At 39.8% G+C, this 16,048-nt stretch overlaps 1 protein-coding gene across 1 annotated transcript; it reads right to left on the bottom strand.

Annotated features, from left to right (window-relative positions):
* Positions 1 to 266: 266 nt before the first annotated feature.
* On the bottom strand, positions 267 to 10,595 carry LOC110984842 (ADP-ribose pyrophosphatase-like). Its single transcript, XM_022245394.2, has 7 exons — positions 10,450 to 10,595; positions 9,113 to 9,367; positions 7,076 to 7,177; positions 6,283 to 6,369; positions 5,981 to 6,092; positions 4,847 to 4,990; positions 267 to 4,247 (listed from the first exon to the last, which is right to left on the bottom strand). The coding sequence occupies exons 1-7, from the start codon at positions 10,542 to 10,544 to the stop codon at positions 4,017 to 4,019; spliced, it is 1,026 nt and encodes a 341-aa protein (XP_022101086.2). The 5' UTR covers positions 10,545 to 10,595; the 3' UTR covers positions 267 to 4,016.
* Between the last annotated feature and the right edge of the window lie 5,453 nt (positions 10,596 to 16,048).

Raw genomic sequence — 16,048 nt, 5'->3', positions numbered from 1 at the left:
GAGTGGCTGTATTTCACGATGAGTTTTGGCGAAGAGTTTCAAACACCTGTATATACAGCCTGCTCAAATTCACGGGGGTAACTGAAGACACCCCCCCCCCATATTGGTCTTCCTTCGGTTCTGTCATCCGATATGGGGACTAAAAAGGGCAAAATCATTGAATACAAGGATACAGTAGGGGTGGAAGGCTTAGGGGAGGGTACTCTTGGCCAATTTCAGTAGTAACAACACAGAACAAGAATAAAACAGTCCAACACAAATCCATGCTTAGTTCCAATACAGATAGTTTGATCTGATTTCAGCAATGAAAAGGTTATACTGCCAACAGGTTATTAACTGTACAATTCCTACAGTTCAGTGCCACTGTAAAATTTAAGAGTTCACTCATAAGTGTTTGATGATCCTTTACCTACACTACATTTTTAGTACTTTGTGATGAAGTCTCCACTTTTGGCAGATGACTTTGTTGTCTTTAAATGTACCAATTTATCTGAAGTAAATTAAATCCCAACTCCATGAACAGATTTATGTAGGCCCATTTTGCTTAGCGACGAGAATACAGGTCAATCAAACTTGGGTTACCAGCAAAGCTGCCATGTAATCTACACTTTCCCCGACTGGTATTTTGCAAAGTACTATTTTCCGCTTAGCACTTTTGGCAGCTCATCTTTTGGTTAAGTGTCCATAGCAAAGAGTCAAAAAAAAAAAAGAAAAAAGAATTACCATAAAATCACAGCAAAGTAAAGGTTAAATGTCCAGTTTTTTTTTCTACAATTGAATTCCCACATTAGTACTCCCCCCAGCCCCCAAGTAAGTCTCAGAATTGCAACAAATCACAACTTCAAGAAGTTTTAAGAACAAGAAAAGGCCTTGATTACCTACACTTTTGACAAGTGAATTGAACTGACCTAGCTACCAGTAGCTTCATACGGTTACATTGATCACAATAAAACACACAATATCACCAACCTTGCCACTGGCAATAAGATTTATCAAAAAGAGAATTCATGTACCTCAGTCATGACTGAATAAAACAGAAAGAAAAATAAGTTTCAAAGAATACAGCACCTAACTGACCACATACATGTACACAATTGTAACTTCTTGGTAAGTTTGTAGAAAACAAAGGAAACTCACGGAAGTAGAGTTTGAACCTGCAACCCCCAGAACAAGTACCTCTGTTCTAACAGCTAGCACTAAACCGACGCAAGGACTCCGATGAGCACCTTGATACCCATTTTTCTCAAGTTTTATTTAATACTCAAAACTCTCTGCCAATTCCCGAACAGCGTTTCCATAAAGAAAGCAAACTTGAATTTGGCGAGTACTGACAAAAATAAAAGAGCAGTTTGTTTTTTTACATCCAAAGAGTGCCTTAAAAATTCCTGTGGATTTATTTCAGGTTGAGTAGCTGTGGTATAAATGTATTGACAGATTACTTATACTGGGCTAGACAGCTCAGTTGATTCAGCATTGGCAACAGTACTCCAGGGGTCGCAGTATCAACTTCAGTCAATTTTCAAGCACAGAGCGCCCCCCCCACCCCACCAAAAAAGGAAAAACGAAACATAACTTGTGACTAGGTCACTAGGAATGTGTCAATAAATAAAGAGGCAGAGAAGGCTTGGCCACAGAACAGGGAACATCCCTACAGGCACAGGTGAGTCAATCACAGTTCCATCATAAGTCGATCACTTTTGCTAATAGGCCCGTCATGGACACTATGAACAATGATACAGAAACTCCTCCGTCACAGTTCATTTCAACCCTTTGAATAGCTTGTGACTCCACTTGAGACTGATGGACTTATGATGACTTAATCGCAACAGGTGAAAACCCAAATGATATGAACTGATGTAATGTACCATAAATATACACAACCAGACCTACATCATATTCCGGTTTCAGATAATCACTTCTTCCAATATTGTAATTTTTCAGTATCAAAAACCACAAATTTACAAAACATCTAACACTAGCAAAACACAATTTAGCACATTAGATTTAGATTAAAACACCATTTAGTTATAAAATTTGTTTGAGGCTAATTTCTGGTTTGAAAAGACAACATGGAGGGGACAGAACAAATCTGTAATGAGTATTTGTGCAGAATCTTCAAAGTCCGGAACAGCTGGCACGTTTTACCAGGAAACACCAGATGCTACATAAACACCGTTCCCTGGTGCAAACAGTGTGACCTAGTCACATTCTGCACTCTCCCCCAAACAGTCATGCCAGAATTCGTCACCCTGTTCTTAGGAAGCCCCGACAAAGCAAGGATGACTCATTTCACATAAACATCCTGTTTTCCTTCATTTCCAGGCTGGAATTAGCCATTTCTCCAGCTGTCACTTGACTTTGTGTCTTGCAACCTTTTCCCAAGCATTTCCTCAAGCAAGTCTGTGAACTCGCAAGACCAAAATAAGAGCTTTTGAAAGCTCTTGCGACACTACTGACACCTTATGTGAGCTGAATTGCCAGAAAAGTGAAGTTATCTGTTTTTCCTACCAATGACTGTACATGCGTGTGTAATCCTTGCTCTGACAGGGTCAAAGACAGGGATTGTACAAATATGTATTACACACACGTATGGGAAAGGATTTATTCTTTGAACCAAGTTTTTTGCCTCTGGCATGACAAGCATGACATTTAACCCTAAGCTTCCTACTGTGGATTCTTGAAACTCAACCAGGAAGTTTGCCAAATAGAGGAAAAACAGAGTTCAGCCAATATACTTTGGCCATTAGTTTCCTACAAACGTGAGGGGATTTTACATGCAAAAGAAAGGTTCTGCAACCAAAAGGCCTTGGGCATTCGGTTTTATTGTTTTAAGGGGAACATACACTGCACATATACGTTTACTTTTTTCCCAAACCCGACTTTTACTTAGTTATTACACCTTTTTCAAGCACCAAACATACCTTGCAGTAATATTAGATTTATTTATTTAACTAAATCGAAACTTTCAACTAGGGAATTACAAAACATATGGTTTGCTCATCAGGGCATCAGGGTATTTCTCTGCACGTGAGCGCAGAGATGCTTGACGATCCCACACACTGGAATACAATTATTTTTCACACCAGTAATGGGACTAACAGAGTCACACATGTAGAGAACATCATGTGTGTACTGAGGCTCCTGCCCAAAATTTATGCGACACTGAGAAATATGCATGCATAATGTGCACTTTTCTGCACAGTGCATGGTCAAAGTAAGTTGAGTGCAATTCACATTTTTTCAAAACAATGTCTTGGGTTTCGTTCCCCCTCCCCTTTCACATCAAATCCTCGCCATAAATGGATCGTTGTGCGATTTAAACTTTACTTCTAAATAACATACCTTTACATTTTCCCAAAAGAGCATTCATAAAAGGCTTACATGTTTGCTATTTGGATCTACGCTTCTGTTAAAATGACGTGTTACATTTTTTGCAGCATGGATTTACATAATATGGTACTGCCAATTTTGCAAAAGTCTAGTTTTAAGTGGGGAAATTAACCAAGTTTAAGACAAGGTATAGCAGATAAAAAAAAATGACTTGCCTAAGTTGCTGATTATAAGCTTCTTTTTGGTGATATTTTCGTGGTAGTCAAGGTATTATAATAGTTTGTGCTTGACTGTAATAGCACTGAATTCTCCAACTAATGTAGAGTTCAGGAGTGCATGAGTCAGTATCATCTGAAATCGAGCTGCCTTCTGCCAATTTCTGTTTCCTCAGGAAATGCCAAGAGGAAACTGAAAGTGGTGTTAAGTTCAATTCCATTAATGTTGTCAACTGTTTAAAAGCCAACAACGAAACTCAATAAAGAAGTCTATACAACTCAAAACTGAACAAGGAAGAGAAATTTCAAAGTATACCAGCGCAGAAACACTAGTCAATTGTAATGGCCAATCTGCCCCTGCAGGCAGCCTTCAAAAGACGAGGCAGCACACATGCTGAACATGTAAACTGTTTTTTAAATTTGGCCTTTGAGATAGAGATACTAAACGTACAAGGTGAAAGTGGTAGAGCGTTACCAGTGGGCATCCAGCCTTATGGCCACCTTTTCGATAAACGACTCGTGGCTCGCAAAGAGTTTGAGGTTGGACCCGATGTCCGTCCACTGCACGGCCCCCGCGTCGTCCCCTGCGTGTAGGGCAAACTTCCCCACGCTGTTGCCGGTGCCGTCGTGGAAGTTGACCGCTATTGTCTCCATCCAGCTGTTGTCTGTGTTGCGAGGGTCATCCACGTAGCCCCGGTAGACCTGCAAGGAGGGGGCCAGGAGGTCAAAGGTCATTCATTAATTGAGTGCCCCAATTAGAAGTCACTCAAATGGGTGGTACCACACTTACTTTCTTGTCACATGACACTCTCAATCTTTTTCCAAACTACTGCTTTGTCAGTATGCATGTCTCACATCAAAGAATACGTGCAGTGTACATGTGGGAATGATGCCGCCTCAATCACATTTTGCGGTTACGGTCACTGGATTGGTGGTTTCTCAGCACAGGACTTGATCTTGCTGACTATCTTACAAATATGGATCGTTTCCAAGAAATCTCTCAACTCAGCTTCCATAAAGCAGTTTACACAGCGCTTTAAACAAAACCTACAGAGAGTCCCGATAATACAAGGCACACATAGAAATGACTTTAAAAAGACAGAAGTGTGGATGGCTAAGGCTTTTGGAGTTCTGAAAACAAAAGACCTGAAACAGAGAGGTGGTTCGCTTCCAATTATGGGGCATAAATCCAAGAAATTCCCCAGCTAGGTTTAAACAAAAACTTGAAAGATCACACACAACATCCTTGTCTTGTGATATTGCATAGGGTCAGTTGAAGAAAAAAAGGTTGTCAAGCGTACTTCGATGCCGTGCTTGAAGAGCTCTCCTACGGCCTTCTCGATCTTCTTTCTCTCCTTACGCGGGGCGTCTAGAGAGTTCATGGCTTCTTCACCAAACTCCCTCCTCAATGTAACTGATACCGTCTCCCCTGCGTCCACCATACCCTGTGAGATAAAATCCAAATGGGGGAGAAAGGTGAGAGGAAGTTAGAATAAGGCAGGGCCACATCATTCAGCAGATTGGAGACAGCAATTGAAGTTTGTTCCGAATTGGCAAAATTTACATTAGCAAAGAAACTTATTGTGTATAGAAAATAGTTTATTATAGTCACATCGTCATGGTAGCAATAACATCATGATAGCAATAACAAAGACATTTTGTAGGAAAATTCTGTTAACCACTCCCTGCCAGGCGACCCGTTTTCGAGTACATAGGCTTTATATGCAGAGCCGGGGAGCCCGGAACAGGGACAAAAGAGTTGGGCCTTATAACAAAAGACCGTGCTCAGCACAAAAGACTGAGCTGCTGGGCATTACCGACATTTTTTCACTCTCCATATTGGAGACAATACAGCCTTGTTTTGAAACAGTATACCAAGGTTTGAGGCATTTAAAGTGAGCGGATTACCACTGGGGACAAAAGCTCTCCACCACCGCAGCGATGAGCCACACAGCACCGCTGCACACTAATCTGGCCCCTTGTGAAAAGAGGTCAGCAGTGCACTGTGCCGGTTTCCGGAACAAAAGAATCTTACGTAACACAATGTGGGCTCTTTTTCCAAGGCTGAAATATTCAAAAGTCAACGAAGGTTAACTGTCAGCCTTAGAGTAGTGCCGAAAGAGTCCTTCATGTAGGTATAAATGGCCATTAAATGAAATGATGAATTTTTGAAGAATTTTGAAAACGGAAAATCTTGAAACGGACCCGTCATCTTGTCTCGCTCAAGAAAAATCCACCCGGCAGCCAGTGGTTAATGGATATTGCTCACAGAAGAACTTTGCAGCAAAAGGTGTACTGTTTATACAAACTCATTTGGGGAAATCTGAAGCGCCTGTTTTCTTGTAAAACGTGCCAGGAACAAATTTGAAATGAGAATCTTGAACCAGGATTAATTTTCAGGAAGAGTTGGGCAAGGAGTTTTTCTTGGGACCTACCCCTGGTATAGCCCAGGCTCCCGAGTCCTTCCTGCATATAGCGATGAACTGTAGAATCTTCTTCTTTGTGACTGGGTCGACAACTTCTGTGCCTGATTCATCACGCTTCCATCTGAAGAACAAAAAACAAAGATGGTGTTTTCAAGATACAAGAGGACTTCTTGCTAATTTTATAACATTTTGACCGGAATTTTTCTCAACATTTCCTTGCATTCTTCTGCAGGAAATTCTACGTAGTCTTATAACATATTAGATGAAGAATTCTGCAAATCATACAAATCTGTCATTGAATTATTTCCTACCTCGTTACTAAGGGATCTGCAGCATGATTTGGTCCCCATTTCCCAAGCTCCCCTCTCCCCGTTATGCCCGTCCTCCCGCAAGGATTCCTGTGGATCCAGAAATGTATTTGACTGTGTCAAATGATCTCCAATCATATTTAGTTTCTCCAACTGCAATGTTCTTCCTGCCTGCCCCTCTGGTTTAACTGATGAATTTCTGCTATGAACAGCAGAACAGAATTATTCTGCTTTCAATGAAAGAAAAAAACAGGTTAAGGCCGTAATCCAACAATTTTTTAATTTGATTGATTACAAATGCACTGACCCTGAATGATTAAATTTAAACAAAAAGAAAAGTTCCAATTGTTTTCCCGATGTAGGATTTTTAATATTTGGAAAAAATAAAAAAAAATTTCAATTTTGTTAATGCATTTTTTTTTAAATTTTCATTTCCTCTCTTTTCAAACAGTATCTTGGGTGAAATGAAAAAAAGGAGTTAACACCAGAATGCTACCGATACATACAAGTATAACTGATTACCGCTACTGCTGGCCTCCTGTTAAAAGTAGGCATGTTGATTTTTTTTTCACCTTTGGACTCAGGACAACAAACAAGCAAAAAATGGTACTTTCAAATATTTAAATGTTTTCACTCTTCCTTTAACCTGCCAAATTTCAACGATCAACTTCATCAAATCAAATTCCCGGAATGGCTGTGTGAAAACCAATATTGGAAATGCAGGATTAGGAAGTCCTATTAGGGTTAATCTCAGGATTAACCGTCCGAGGATGACGCTTATATTTTCCTCACTCACCTAGGCACGCCCTCGGGTGTTTCATAATCCGGCTTCATGTGGCTGCGTCTGTTGATCTTACCGTCCACTCGATTGAACTTCAGCTTTGCCGCATTGGGCCCCCTTTGTGAAACAACCAAGAACAAAATTTCCATAGGTAATAACGGACTGGGCAACCTGTTCTTGGACCAGGCTTCTGGGCTGCCTCGGTACGGCTGACTTAGCGCTCACATGGACTAGCATTATGCAGTCACTCGTGCACATCCATGCCCCACGGGCTTATGAGTGACCGAAAGAGGGCCCTTTGTTTGTTGTTCTTTGGCCTTGTGAAATAAGACCCTATTCAGGTCATGCTTAGTCCCTCGTTGTGCACAAACCACAAGAGATTCAACAGGCCCTATTCATAGGGACCTAATTTCAGTCTTATTCCCCTACGTACATGTAGTGTATTAATTTGAAAACGTTAAACTCAAAGAACCAGACTATAGTCTATGATTTCATCCCGACCCCGAAAATCACCTGGTACCATCCCATTGAGGGTTTCAGGTTTATACTGCACGTTTAGGAATACGACTGAAATTGGGGACGACGCAAATATGGTCTACTGCCAGTCTATTCTATGGTTCAACCAATGCCACTCATACGCAGGATAACTGGGCAAAACCAGAATCTGGGGCAAAATTGCATCAGTGATTGCCAGTGGCCTTTTTATTTTGTAATCAAGTACAAAGTGAACTGCTGACCTTAACATAAATTTGCAAAAAATATTGGCCCAAAGAACACATGTCCCTCACGTTTTAGAAGTTTTTGCAATGCTTGTGAGTGTGGTGCAACCGCATTGACCACTTGCTGCCGGGTGCTTTTAAATATACAGTGCACACATATGGGAGATTTTCCAGATTTTCAGTTTTCAAAATTCTTCAAAAATACATCATTTCATTTAATGGACATTTACACCCATATGAATGACTGTTTGGTGTCTATTCTAAGCTGACAGGCAACCTTCATTGACTCCAGAGTATTTCAGCCAGGCCTCCCACCCTGTAAAGACATCCCAGAATTGTGAGGTGTTGCGTAATTTCCTCTGTCCCCAGTGAATGCGAGTGGCATCTGTTCAAATGCGGCTGGATTAGCATGCAGCGGTGCTGTGTCGCTCATCAATGGGGCCCTAGAGCACTTTTATCTGCAGCGCTAATCCGCGGGCGCACTATGCCCAAAACAGTGGTATACTGTTTAAAAACAGTGACGGATTACTTTCGAAAAATGCAAGCTGAAAAATGATGGCAATTCCCCACAGCAGGTCTTTTATTCAGAATACGCTCTTTTGTTACACGGATCAGCTCTTTCCTTCCATTACGTGCACCCCGGCTCTGCGTATAAACCCATGGTGCTCGAAACGGGGTTCCCCGGCAGGAAGTGGTTAATGACATTTCTGCAGGGTAATTTACATGTATGTGCAAGCCTGCCGGCTCAGTTATCAAACGCAAAGAGCACAGTGAAAGTCTGCAACTGACATTTTACAGCACTTCCTGGAACTCACTGTGGCCGTTCTGATGTGCACAGGGAAATGTGTTTACTTTTCACTGCTGACTGGGCTCAGCGTCAGCTGATAAACTGTCAACAGCTAGTTTTTTGAAAGGAAAACAAACTTGGTGATTTACAACTTACCAGGAAACACTGCAAATCTACATTAGAAAGAATTCCACATCCCGCTTCCGAGAAAATCAAGTTTCATCGACATCAATATGTTGAAAAAGGGGTGTCTTTCATTTTGGGGGATTTTATTGAAGAAAGGGTGTTCAGTCCCAAGGCGAAACAGCAGGTGTACCAAAGTGAACAATCTCTGAGTGTTTTTTTTCAAATTTAAAGGTGTTTACGAAATTACAAAATTCTAAAGTTGTGCAGGCTGAGTTCTGAACTCTTTCTACGGATGTGACTAGACTCGTCAGCATTTTGCATGAGGAAGAAAACATGAAATTGAATGTGAATAAATATGAGGCTGTAAGACTTGTAAACTTCAGGAAATCTGAAAATTATTATTACTTTTTTTCCCTTTACCTTATTTCTGGATCTGCCCAAACTGGGCCTGCCAACACTTTTGGATTTGTGAACTCAACTGGTTTATATTCTGGCCATGGAACAGACCACTGGACCTTATCATCCGGTACTGGGAAGCGTTTGACGTCTGAATTTGGGTACCTCTCTCCACGGGCCTTCACGTGAAGAGGAAGACGTGATGCACTCGTTGTGAGTGCCATCTTTGGCACTTGTTCAATGAGGAACCTACTGCAGAAGACTAGGCCAGCCAGAAATCTGTTGGAGAAGAGGCTCAATATTTGAGTGTTTGTTTGTGGGTACCATCCCTGCACATGTAAGAAAAAGAACATCCCTCTTGTAACTTTTGGGACACACCCACATACATGACATGGGCGACCATGGTGATGTTGATCCAAAGTTAACTACTAGTAGGATTAGATTTGCATAAAGAGGTTAAGGTTTGGATTTTACAGGGAAATTATGAAGTGAAAACAAGAAGAGTTCCATATTTGGACATTGATAATTTTCCCTGCAGTGGTATATCATCCGTAAGAAAATGATAATAAGTCCTAAGAATCAAAATTTAAAAGGGAAAATATCAAAGCATTTGTTTAGAAAAAAATTAGCATTTTTAGACAAGTCTCATAGGGCTTAGGGTGTTAAATGATGTTCATATCTGGAACTCATTCCAGTGAGAACAATAACAGTGACCATGCTGTAAGAAATGCACACGATGTGGGGCACACATGATGAAAAATTCCGTTTTCAATAAATCTCATTGGTCAAGAACTGGAAAGAGTTCCAAACCAGGACATCAATTGACAAGCCATGCCCAAATGAGATGGGTCTGAACAATTCTAAAATTAGGGCCTAAACATGCTAAACTCCTAGCTAGGCTAAGTAAAGTAACGTTAGGCCTCACTTTTTTATCAGTGAGTGTTTTTATTTATTGTTTGTAGGGCCTATGGCATGACTGTAGGCCCTAGGTCGTCACGTAGGTCTTGGGCCTAGGCCTAATTATAAAAATCAATGATGTCTATGTATGGATTTCTTGTCGTTAAATTGAATTGCAAGTAGGCTAGACCTAGGCCTACCATTTAATTTTATCAGTACCACTACCAAACTAAGAAGAAATGTGTCCGGAAACTGGGTAAGAGGGGGAACCAGACGTACACAGGCGCGGCCTCTGTGTACAGTACATGTACTGTACATGTAGCGGGTGGCGGTGTGTTAGAATCGTCTAACATGTCTAACGTTACACTCACAGTGACACTGTCAACTAGGCCTGGGCCCACTTCACGCTAAGTCGAAAAAATGCATCTGTCCACTCATTTTAAATCATCATTTTCAATGCTCACCGTTTAATATTCGTCTTCGTATCTGCTATGTTTTTGTGACTTGCTTTGCCAAGAGGAAAATACAGCACATGCAGCGTTGCCAACCTCAACCGCATATCCCTCCCACCGCATCACTATAGTGCACTACATTATTTTTCCCACTCGCTATATCGCATAATCAGCTCACAGGAATCGATTATGATCATATTTTTCAATTGCGGTTTCTAAAAAGAATCGACTTTCAAAAAGTGAGAAGACTGCGTAGGCCAACGTTTGAAAGGTAATGAGAAAGCTTCCGTTCAAAGATTGCAAGGGCAAATCGAGAACCAAATCTACGGAGGACCAACTTTTTTCTGGGGTCAACAAAAATAGGGGAATTTTTCCATGAAACATTTGTTGTCGATTCAAAGGATTTATGGTTTGTATAAACCGGCCAAACAATCTTGATTTCAAATCTATAGGTTTCATATTATTATTGTTATCGTTATTATTATTTTTGAGTTTTACCATCGCAACCTTTATTAACACATATTAACACACATTAACACGTTAAAGAACAACATTTAGGTAAAGAGTGAAGCATAGATTTGCTTTTGTACCCGAACCTATTGACAGACATACATATTATAACATAGGACAATACAAGACATGAACATGTTTTTTTATTGAGCTAAACCATGGTAAAAACGAACTCCAGTGCAGCTGAACCCCCTACCCCTTTAGGAGTTTTCCACTATTTATGGTTTTCCAAAAATTACATTATGTATACCCATGGAGGACCTTTAAAACGCAAGTTATTTCCAGTATCGATTTTCAGTTACCGATTACCGAAACGGTTTGTACACTGGCATGAACGCTGCCTTGTACCGTTTGGTGGCATGACTTCACTTGGTGGGCTGTACCGTATACATCATTGGCCAAGAATAGCAGGGATTAAACCCTGGGCGCTGAACCACTGACGTAAAAAACGGTTACGACGTCATAAAATTCATTGTAGCAAAACATGATGCCATAATCGGCAAAGTCAGGTCATCGTGGTGGAGTCATATCTCCAGTTTATCGAGGGCCTATGTGAAAAGTTTGTTTTCGTCTGACTACTGATAAGTGGTGACTGTTTGCACGGAAGTTCAGCATTATTTTAGATTTCGAGTGGGCTAAATTACCAGAAAAACTAGAGTGAAACTAAGTTGAGATGATTCAATTTTAAACAAGAGTATTAAAATTAATACGTAAATCACTAAGTGGGCGTTTTGCTAAACATGTTTTCCCTGGGGCGCGCATTGCATCATGAATCAATAGTAGACTAACTTTACCCGCCCACCGTAGCGTAGTGTTGAATGTTTTTGCGGTAATCCAGTGAGAAAGCACTTAAACGCGGTCGTACTCGATAAGGCTGGCCAGGTGTCTAAATTTCGATATTCGAGTCTATCAAAACATCAAACCCCGGCGCTGCAAGAAGCCCAAACCACCTAAACACGTCAGGCAAGGCATAAAGCTTTTTTTGTCCTTGACACTAAAAGTAAATGAGCATATCCGTAATTGCTTAATGCCATTATCTCTGCCTACACTCCGTGTAACAAAATATGCCATTACCTCCTTGTTATCGTGTAGAAGCTGCATGGAGGTCAATCACTGTACGTGGATGTAGGCCTATTCTTTTATGGCTGTATTTTTAATGATCGTTTTCCTTATAAAGTAATGATTTTAAAAATTGTCCCAAATCATCTTGGTAGAAAGGACCCAAGAAATTTGAAAGATGTCCTTCTAAACTCATATCACCGTTTCAAAAAAAGTAAAATTCTAAATCAGCACCTTCGTGTTTTAAGTTAAATGTCCCATAAAAGATTATAGCGAATTTGATACCATGCAGTCCAAGTCCAAAATAATGATAGATATAACTGAGAAACTGAATCTTTGATGTCATTAGTGAATAAATTACCAAGTCCCTTTTTCGGCAGTTTCACGCTCATTTTGAAATCTGCAAAATTTACCAGACAATAACTTCAGATGTCACTCAAAGAGCCTGTGGAAGGTTCTACTGTAGATAGATCGCGGAAGTGTTGCAAATTTGTGCCGGAAATTGAGGGAGATGAGGAATGGGGAATTGCGGAGGGGGTGACTTGCCCGACCGTGGGGGGGGGGCTGACCCCATGTGACACTATATAGGAGATAATGTTTATGATGCAGATGTATCTTTAATATGTATTACTATAATGCACAGTCTTACGTGAGAACGGTATATTTATGGATTGTTTGATTGTTCTCCCTGTTTGAGTGATATCGAATACATTTTGGTTAATTGATGGGAAGTCTGACAAATTCTTAATCCGTTTTAATTTTTCTCCCCAAGAAAATGTGGGTGGGTGATTCAATAGTCAATCTCCTTGGTCAAAAAGTGGGGGGAATATTTACCCCCATCCACCCCGTGGATTTACGCCCATGGCTGACACAACTCTTGAAACATAATAAAAGAATTCTGATATGCCTGAATCGGGCCAGTCATTTGCACTGTGGATTAATCGTAGGAGAAGGTCGGTTGCCGTTCCACACGGTGGAGAGGGGCAGTTCTAGAGGGGAGGGATAACGGACTGAGATGTAATTGTCATTTTTCTCTCTTAGGACAAAATTTTCCAGAATTTTATCGAAAACGTCCTGCATCTGCTAAAATTGCTAAAGTGTTATGAAGACCAGGTCCTAATCAGTTACAGCGGCACATCAAGACCTCGAGTCGTGGGGGAGAATGATTTTTTTTTTTACAAAAACGATTGTCCAATTTTTCTCATCCATTACAGACTCCTTACCCCTTAAGAACGATAACAGTGCCTTATCTGGATCGCTGGTTCTTGCAATTCCTTTAAAAAACTGTTTCGATGTATGGAGGGGGAGTTGCCCCGCCTCCTCCAGGTAACCTTTTTTTCATATTTAGGAAATTCATTCAGTTCCAATAGAAACTTAAACCCATTTTTGTCCGACACATCAGATCAGCTACATAATCTGTCCTCCAATTCTAGGGATTCAACGGAAGGAAAGGCTACAACGACGCGGTCACCTGGATCTGGTCGAGGTCTGGTGGACGGGCTCAGTGTCATGGTTTTGGATTGTTCAAAAAACAAACTAAAGGCACCGTGAGAAAGATGAAAAGGGCAAACTTGTCCAAAAAATCCCGTTGTTTTTGGCGAAACGGAAGTTTACCTGATGTTTGTGTGGGATGACTTTAAAAGAAAAAGATGCAAAATTGCAACTGGACAATTTCATTATTATGAATGAAAAATGGGACATGCCGTTATCGACGTCATTATTATTCATAATTTATGAAATTGACGTCGTTTTCATATACAAAAGGTAACACAAAGGAAGTACATGTATACCATTTTCTTTATTTGCACGTTTAATCTTTAAAAACTCTCTTTTCCTCTTTTGCTTTGTTCAGAATTACCAATAATAATAAGGTACATGCATCAGAAACGAGGAAATGGGGCAGGGAGTGACAGCGTGACAGTCATTTCATGCCATTTCAGTATGTGACATTTGATTCATAGAAGGAAAGTGCTACATGTAATTGTTTCCTCGCTGAAATGAAACTAGAAGAAAACAATATTACCGAGGATATTTGAAATTGTTCCATGTACATTCTTTTTAAGTACTTCCCTCTTTACTTACTTCTCATGGCGACTAAACAAATCCAATTATTTCCTGACAAAGCATATCCAGGAAATAATGTACAAAATGCAATGTGGTTGCTCAAAAAAATGACAAACAACACTTGACACTAAAATCAAAGCGGGTGTAATGATAAAAACAATTTCACAGAACAAGCTAACCAGGGGGAATCGGATTACCATGTAAAAGAAAAAATAATTACAGCAAATAAGGCGTTGATGTGATCAAAACCGTCAGTACAATTACACTATAGCTTTTGGAGATGGTGAAACTACCATAGATCAATATCATTTTGCCTACAACTTGCTTGGGCATCCAAAGTTTGGTATGTTTTCGATTTTACCTCCAATTTGTTCGAAACGGACATTTGTTTCATTGATATTAAATATCGTTACAGGTGTATTTCATTTAGCATTTAGTATTTTATTATCTGGTGTTGTGAATTATCGTGGGATTTTGAACACTTTGTGAAAATGTCTTTTGCTTTTGTCCCGACGGCGAACCACAGTTTTAGCAGCCATTTGTAGGAAAAACACGACTATGACGTCAAATGAGCAGACCTTATAAAGCTTTGGGTAAGTTGTTAGTCACTTGTCCCCTTCTAAATGTCGGTTGATAAGTTTTGGGAGTACTGTGGAATTCTACTGTATTATTAGGCCCTTTAATTGAAGTTGCTTATCATTCAATGTCTTTGTATTGTCACTTTCAAGCGGGAAGGGCCGACGACGACCTAAACCCGCGGAAACAGTAATTTAGAAAAGGGACAGGGAACCATTACTCGTTGGAAAAAATATAACTTCGTTGTTTTCGATTACAAAACAGCAACAAAAAGACAGGTAAAGGCAGCAACGTTTCACAGTTAGTCTTTTATTGGAAAAATCCCATAAAAACTAGTTTTCACATTATGACACAATAGGATATCCCGAAATGGGTGAGACAGTGCGTCAGAGAAGAAATGGCTGGTCATGTCAAGGTACTCTGCAGAGTCATCCCTGATTTCCTGTTGTAAGAATGTATTTATACTTCCGTTCGATGTATTAATTTAGTTGCGTAGGTATTTACAGTTTTCGTAACTCCAGTTTTAATCAATAAATTATTATTTTTATTTATTCGTAGTGCATCAAAACCAACAGTAAAATTATCAGGCAAGATCTGGCAAGGCCGTGAAACCAATATAATCAACAAGTAATAAATCACTACATGTACGTTAATGAATAGTTACTGCAGAATGATACAACATTGCATAATTCAATTAGACGTTAGTGCATTTTACTATTACTTATTTCATTCTTTAAAATGTGAAAACCCAAACAATGGTTATAATTTGGTAGTTCAGGTATAAGCTAAAAATAGGTGCAATTCCAGGAATTTGTTCCATGTCTCTCCACAGTCTTTCATATAAAAGCACATGCAACAGGTGAATTACCAAAAAGATAACTTAAAATAGTATTTGGGCTTCATTTGTTTTGATATCTACATAAAAATGCAAGTTATTTACACAGCATCATATAAATTTGCCCCAATATTGGCAATTGTATGATTTTAATATCCCATGTAGCGGGGGCAGTCATCATTAAATTTTTTTTTATTTTTTAATTTCAAGATCGACCTCTTGCTAACTACTGATATCGTCTTGTGAAAATATAAAAAAAAACTTGGCAACAATAACAGACAAACAAAAACGTCGTCCAATATAACTCCACAGCTGCTTTGCTACCTAGTTGTCGTATTATCCTATGTACATGTTTATATCAACTCTTTCTGATGTAGGGATGCATCAAAAGTTAGTTAGTCCTTTCTGCAAAAATTTTCTGCAAAAACTGAATCCAGGCCCAATACAGAGTTTGTCCTGTACTACATAGTATGTACAAGTTTCAATTTTCTTTTACACATGGACGCCGGTATTTTGTGTTAGAAATGGAAAGTTAAGTACAAACAATTGTGAACACTTCAATGGATG

Source organism: Acanthaster planci, linkage group LG09, assembly GCF_054643075.1.
Source record: "Acanthaster planci isolate LZ-2023a linkage group LG09, COTS_SCS, whole genome shotgun sequence".
Taxonomy (NCBI): domain Eukaryota; kingdom Metazoa; phylum Echinodermata; class Asteroidea; order Valvatida; family Acanthasteridae; genus Acanthaster; species Acanthaster planci.
This window is presented reverse-complemented; position numbering and strand designations above follow the sequence as displayed.

Bases quoted from the DNA above. Each gene is read 5' to 3' on its own strand.
- LOC110984842 (XM_022245394.2), bottom strand. From the start codon at position 10,544: ATGCGGTTGAGGTTGGCAACGCTGCATGTGCTGTATTTTCCTCTTGGC. The intron at 9,368-10,449 runs GTGAGCATTGAA...CTTCTCCAACAG, and splicing joins ACGAAGACGAATATTAAACG to ATTTCTGGCTGGCCTAGTCT. The intron at 7,178-9,112 runs GTAAAGGGAAAA...TGTTTCACAAAG, and splicing joins TGGGCAGATCCAGAAATAAG to GGGGCCCAATGCGGCAAAGC.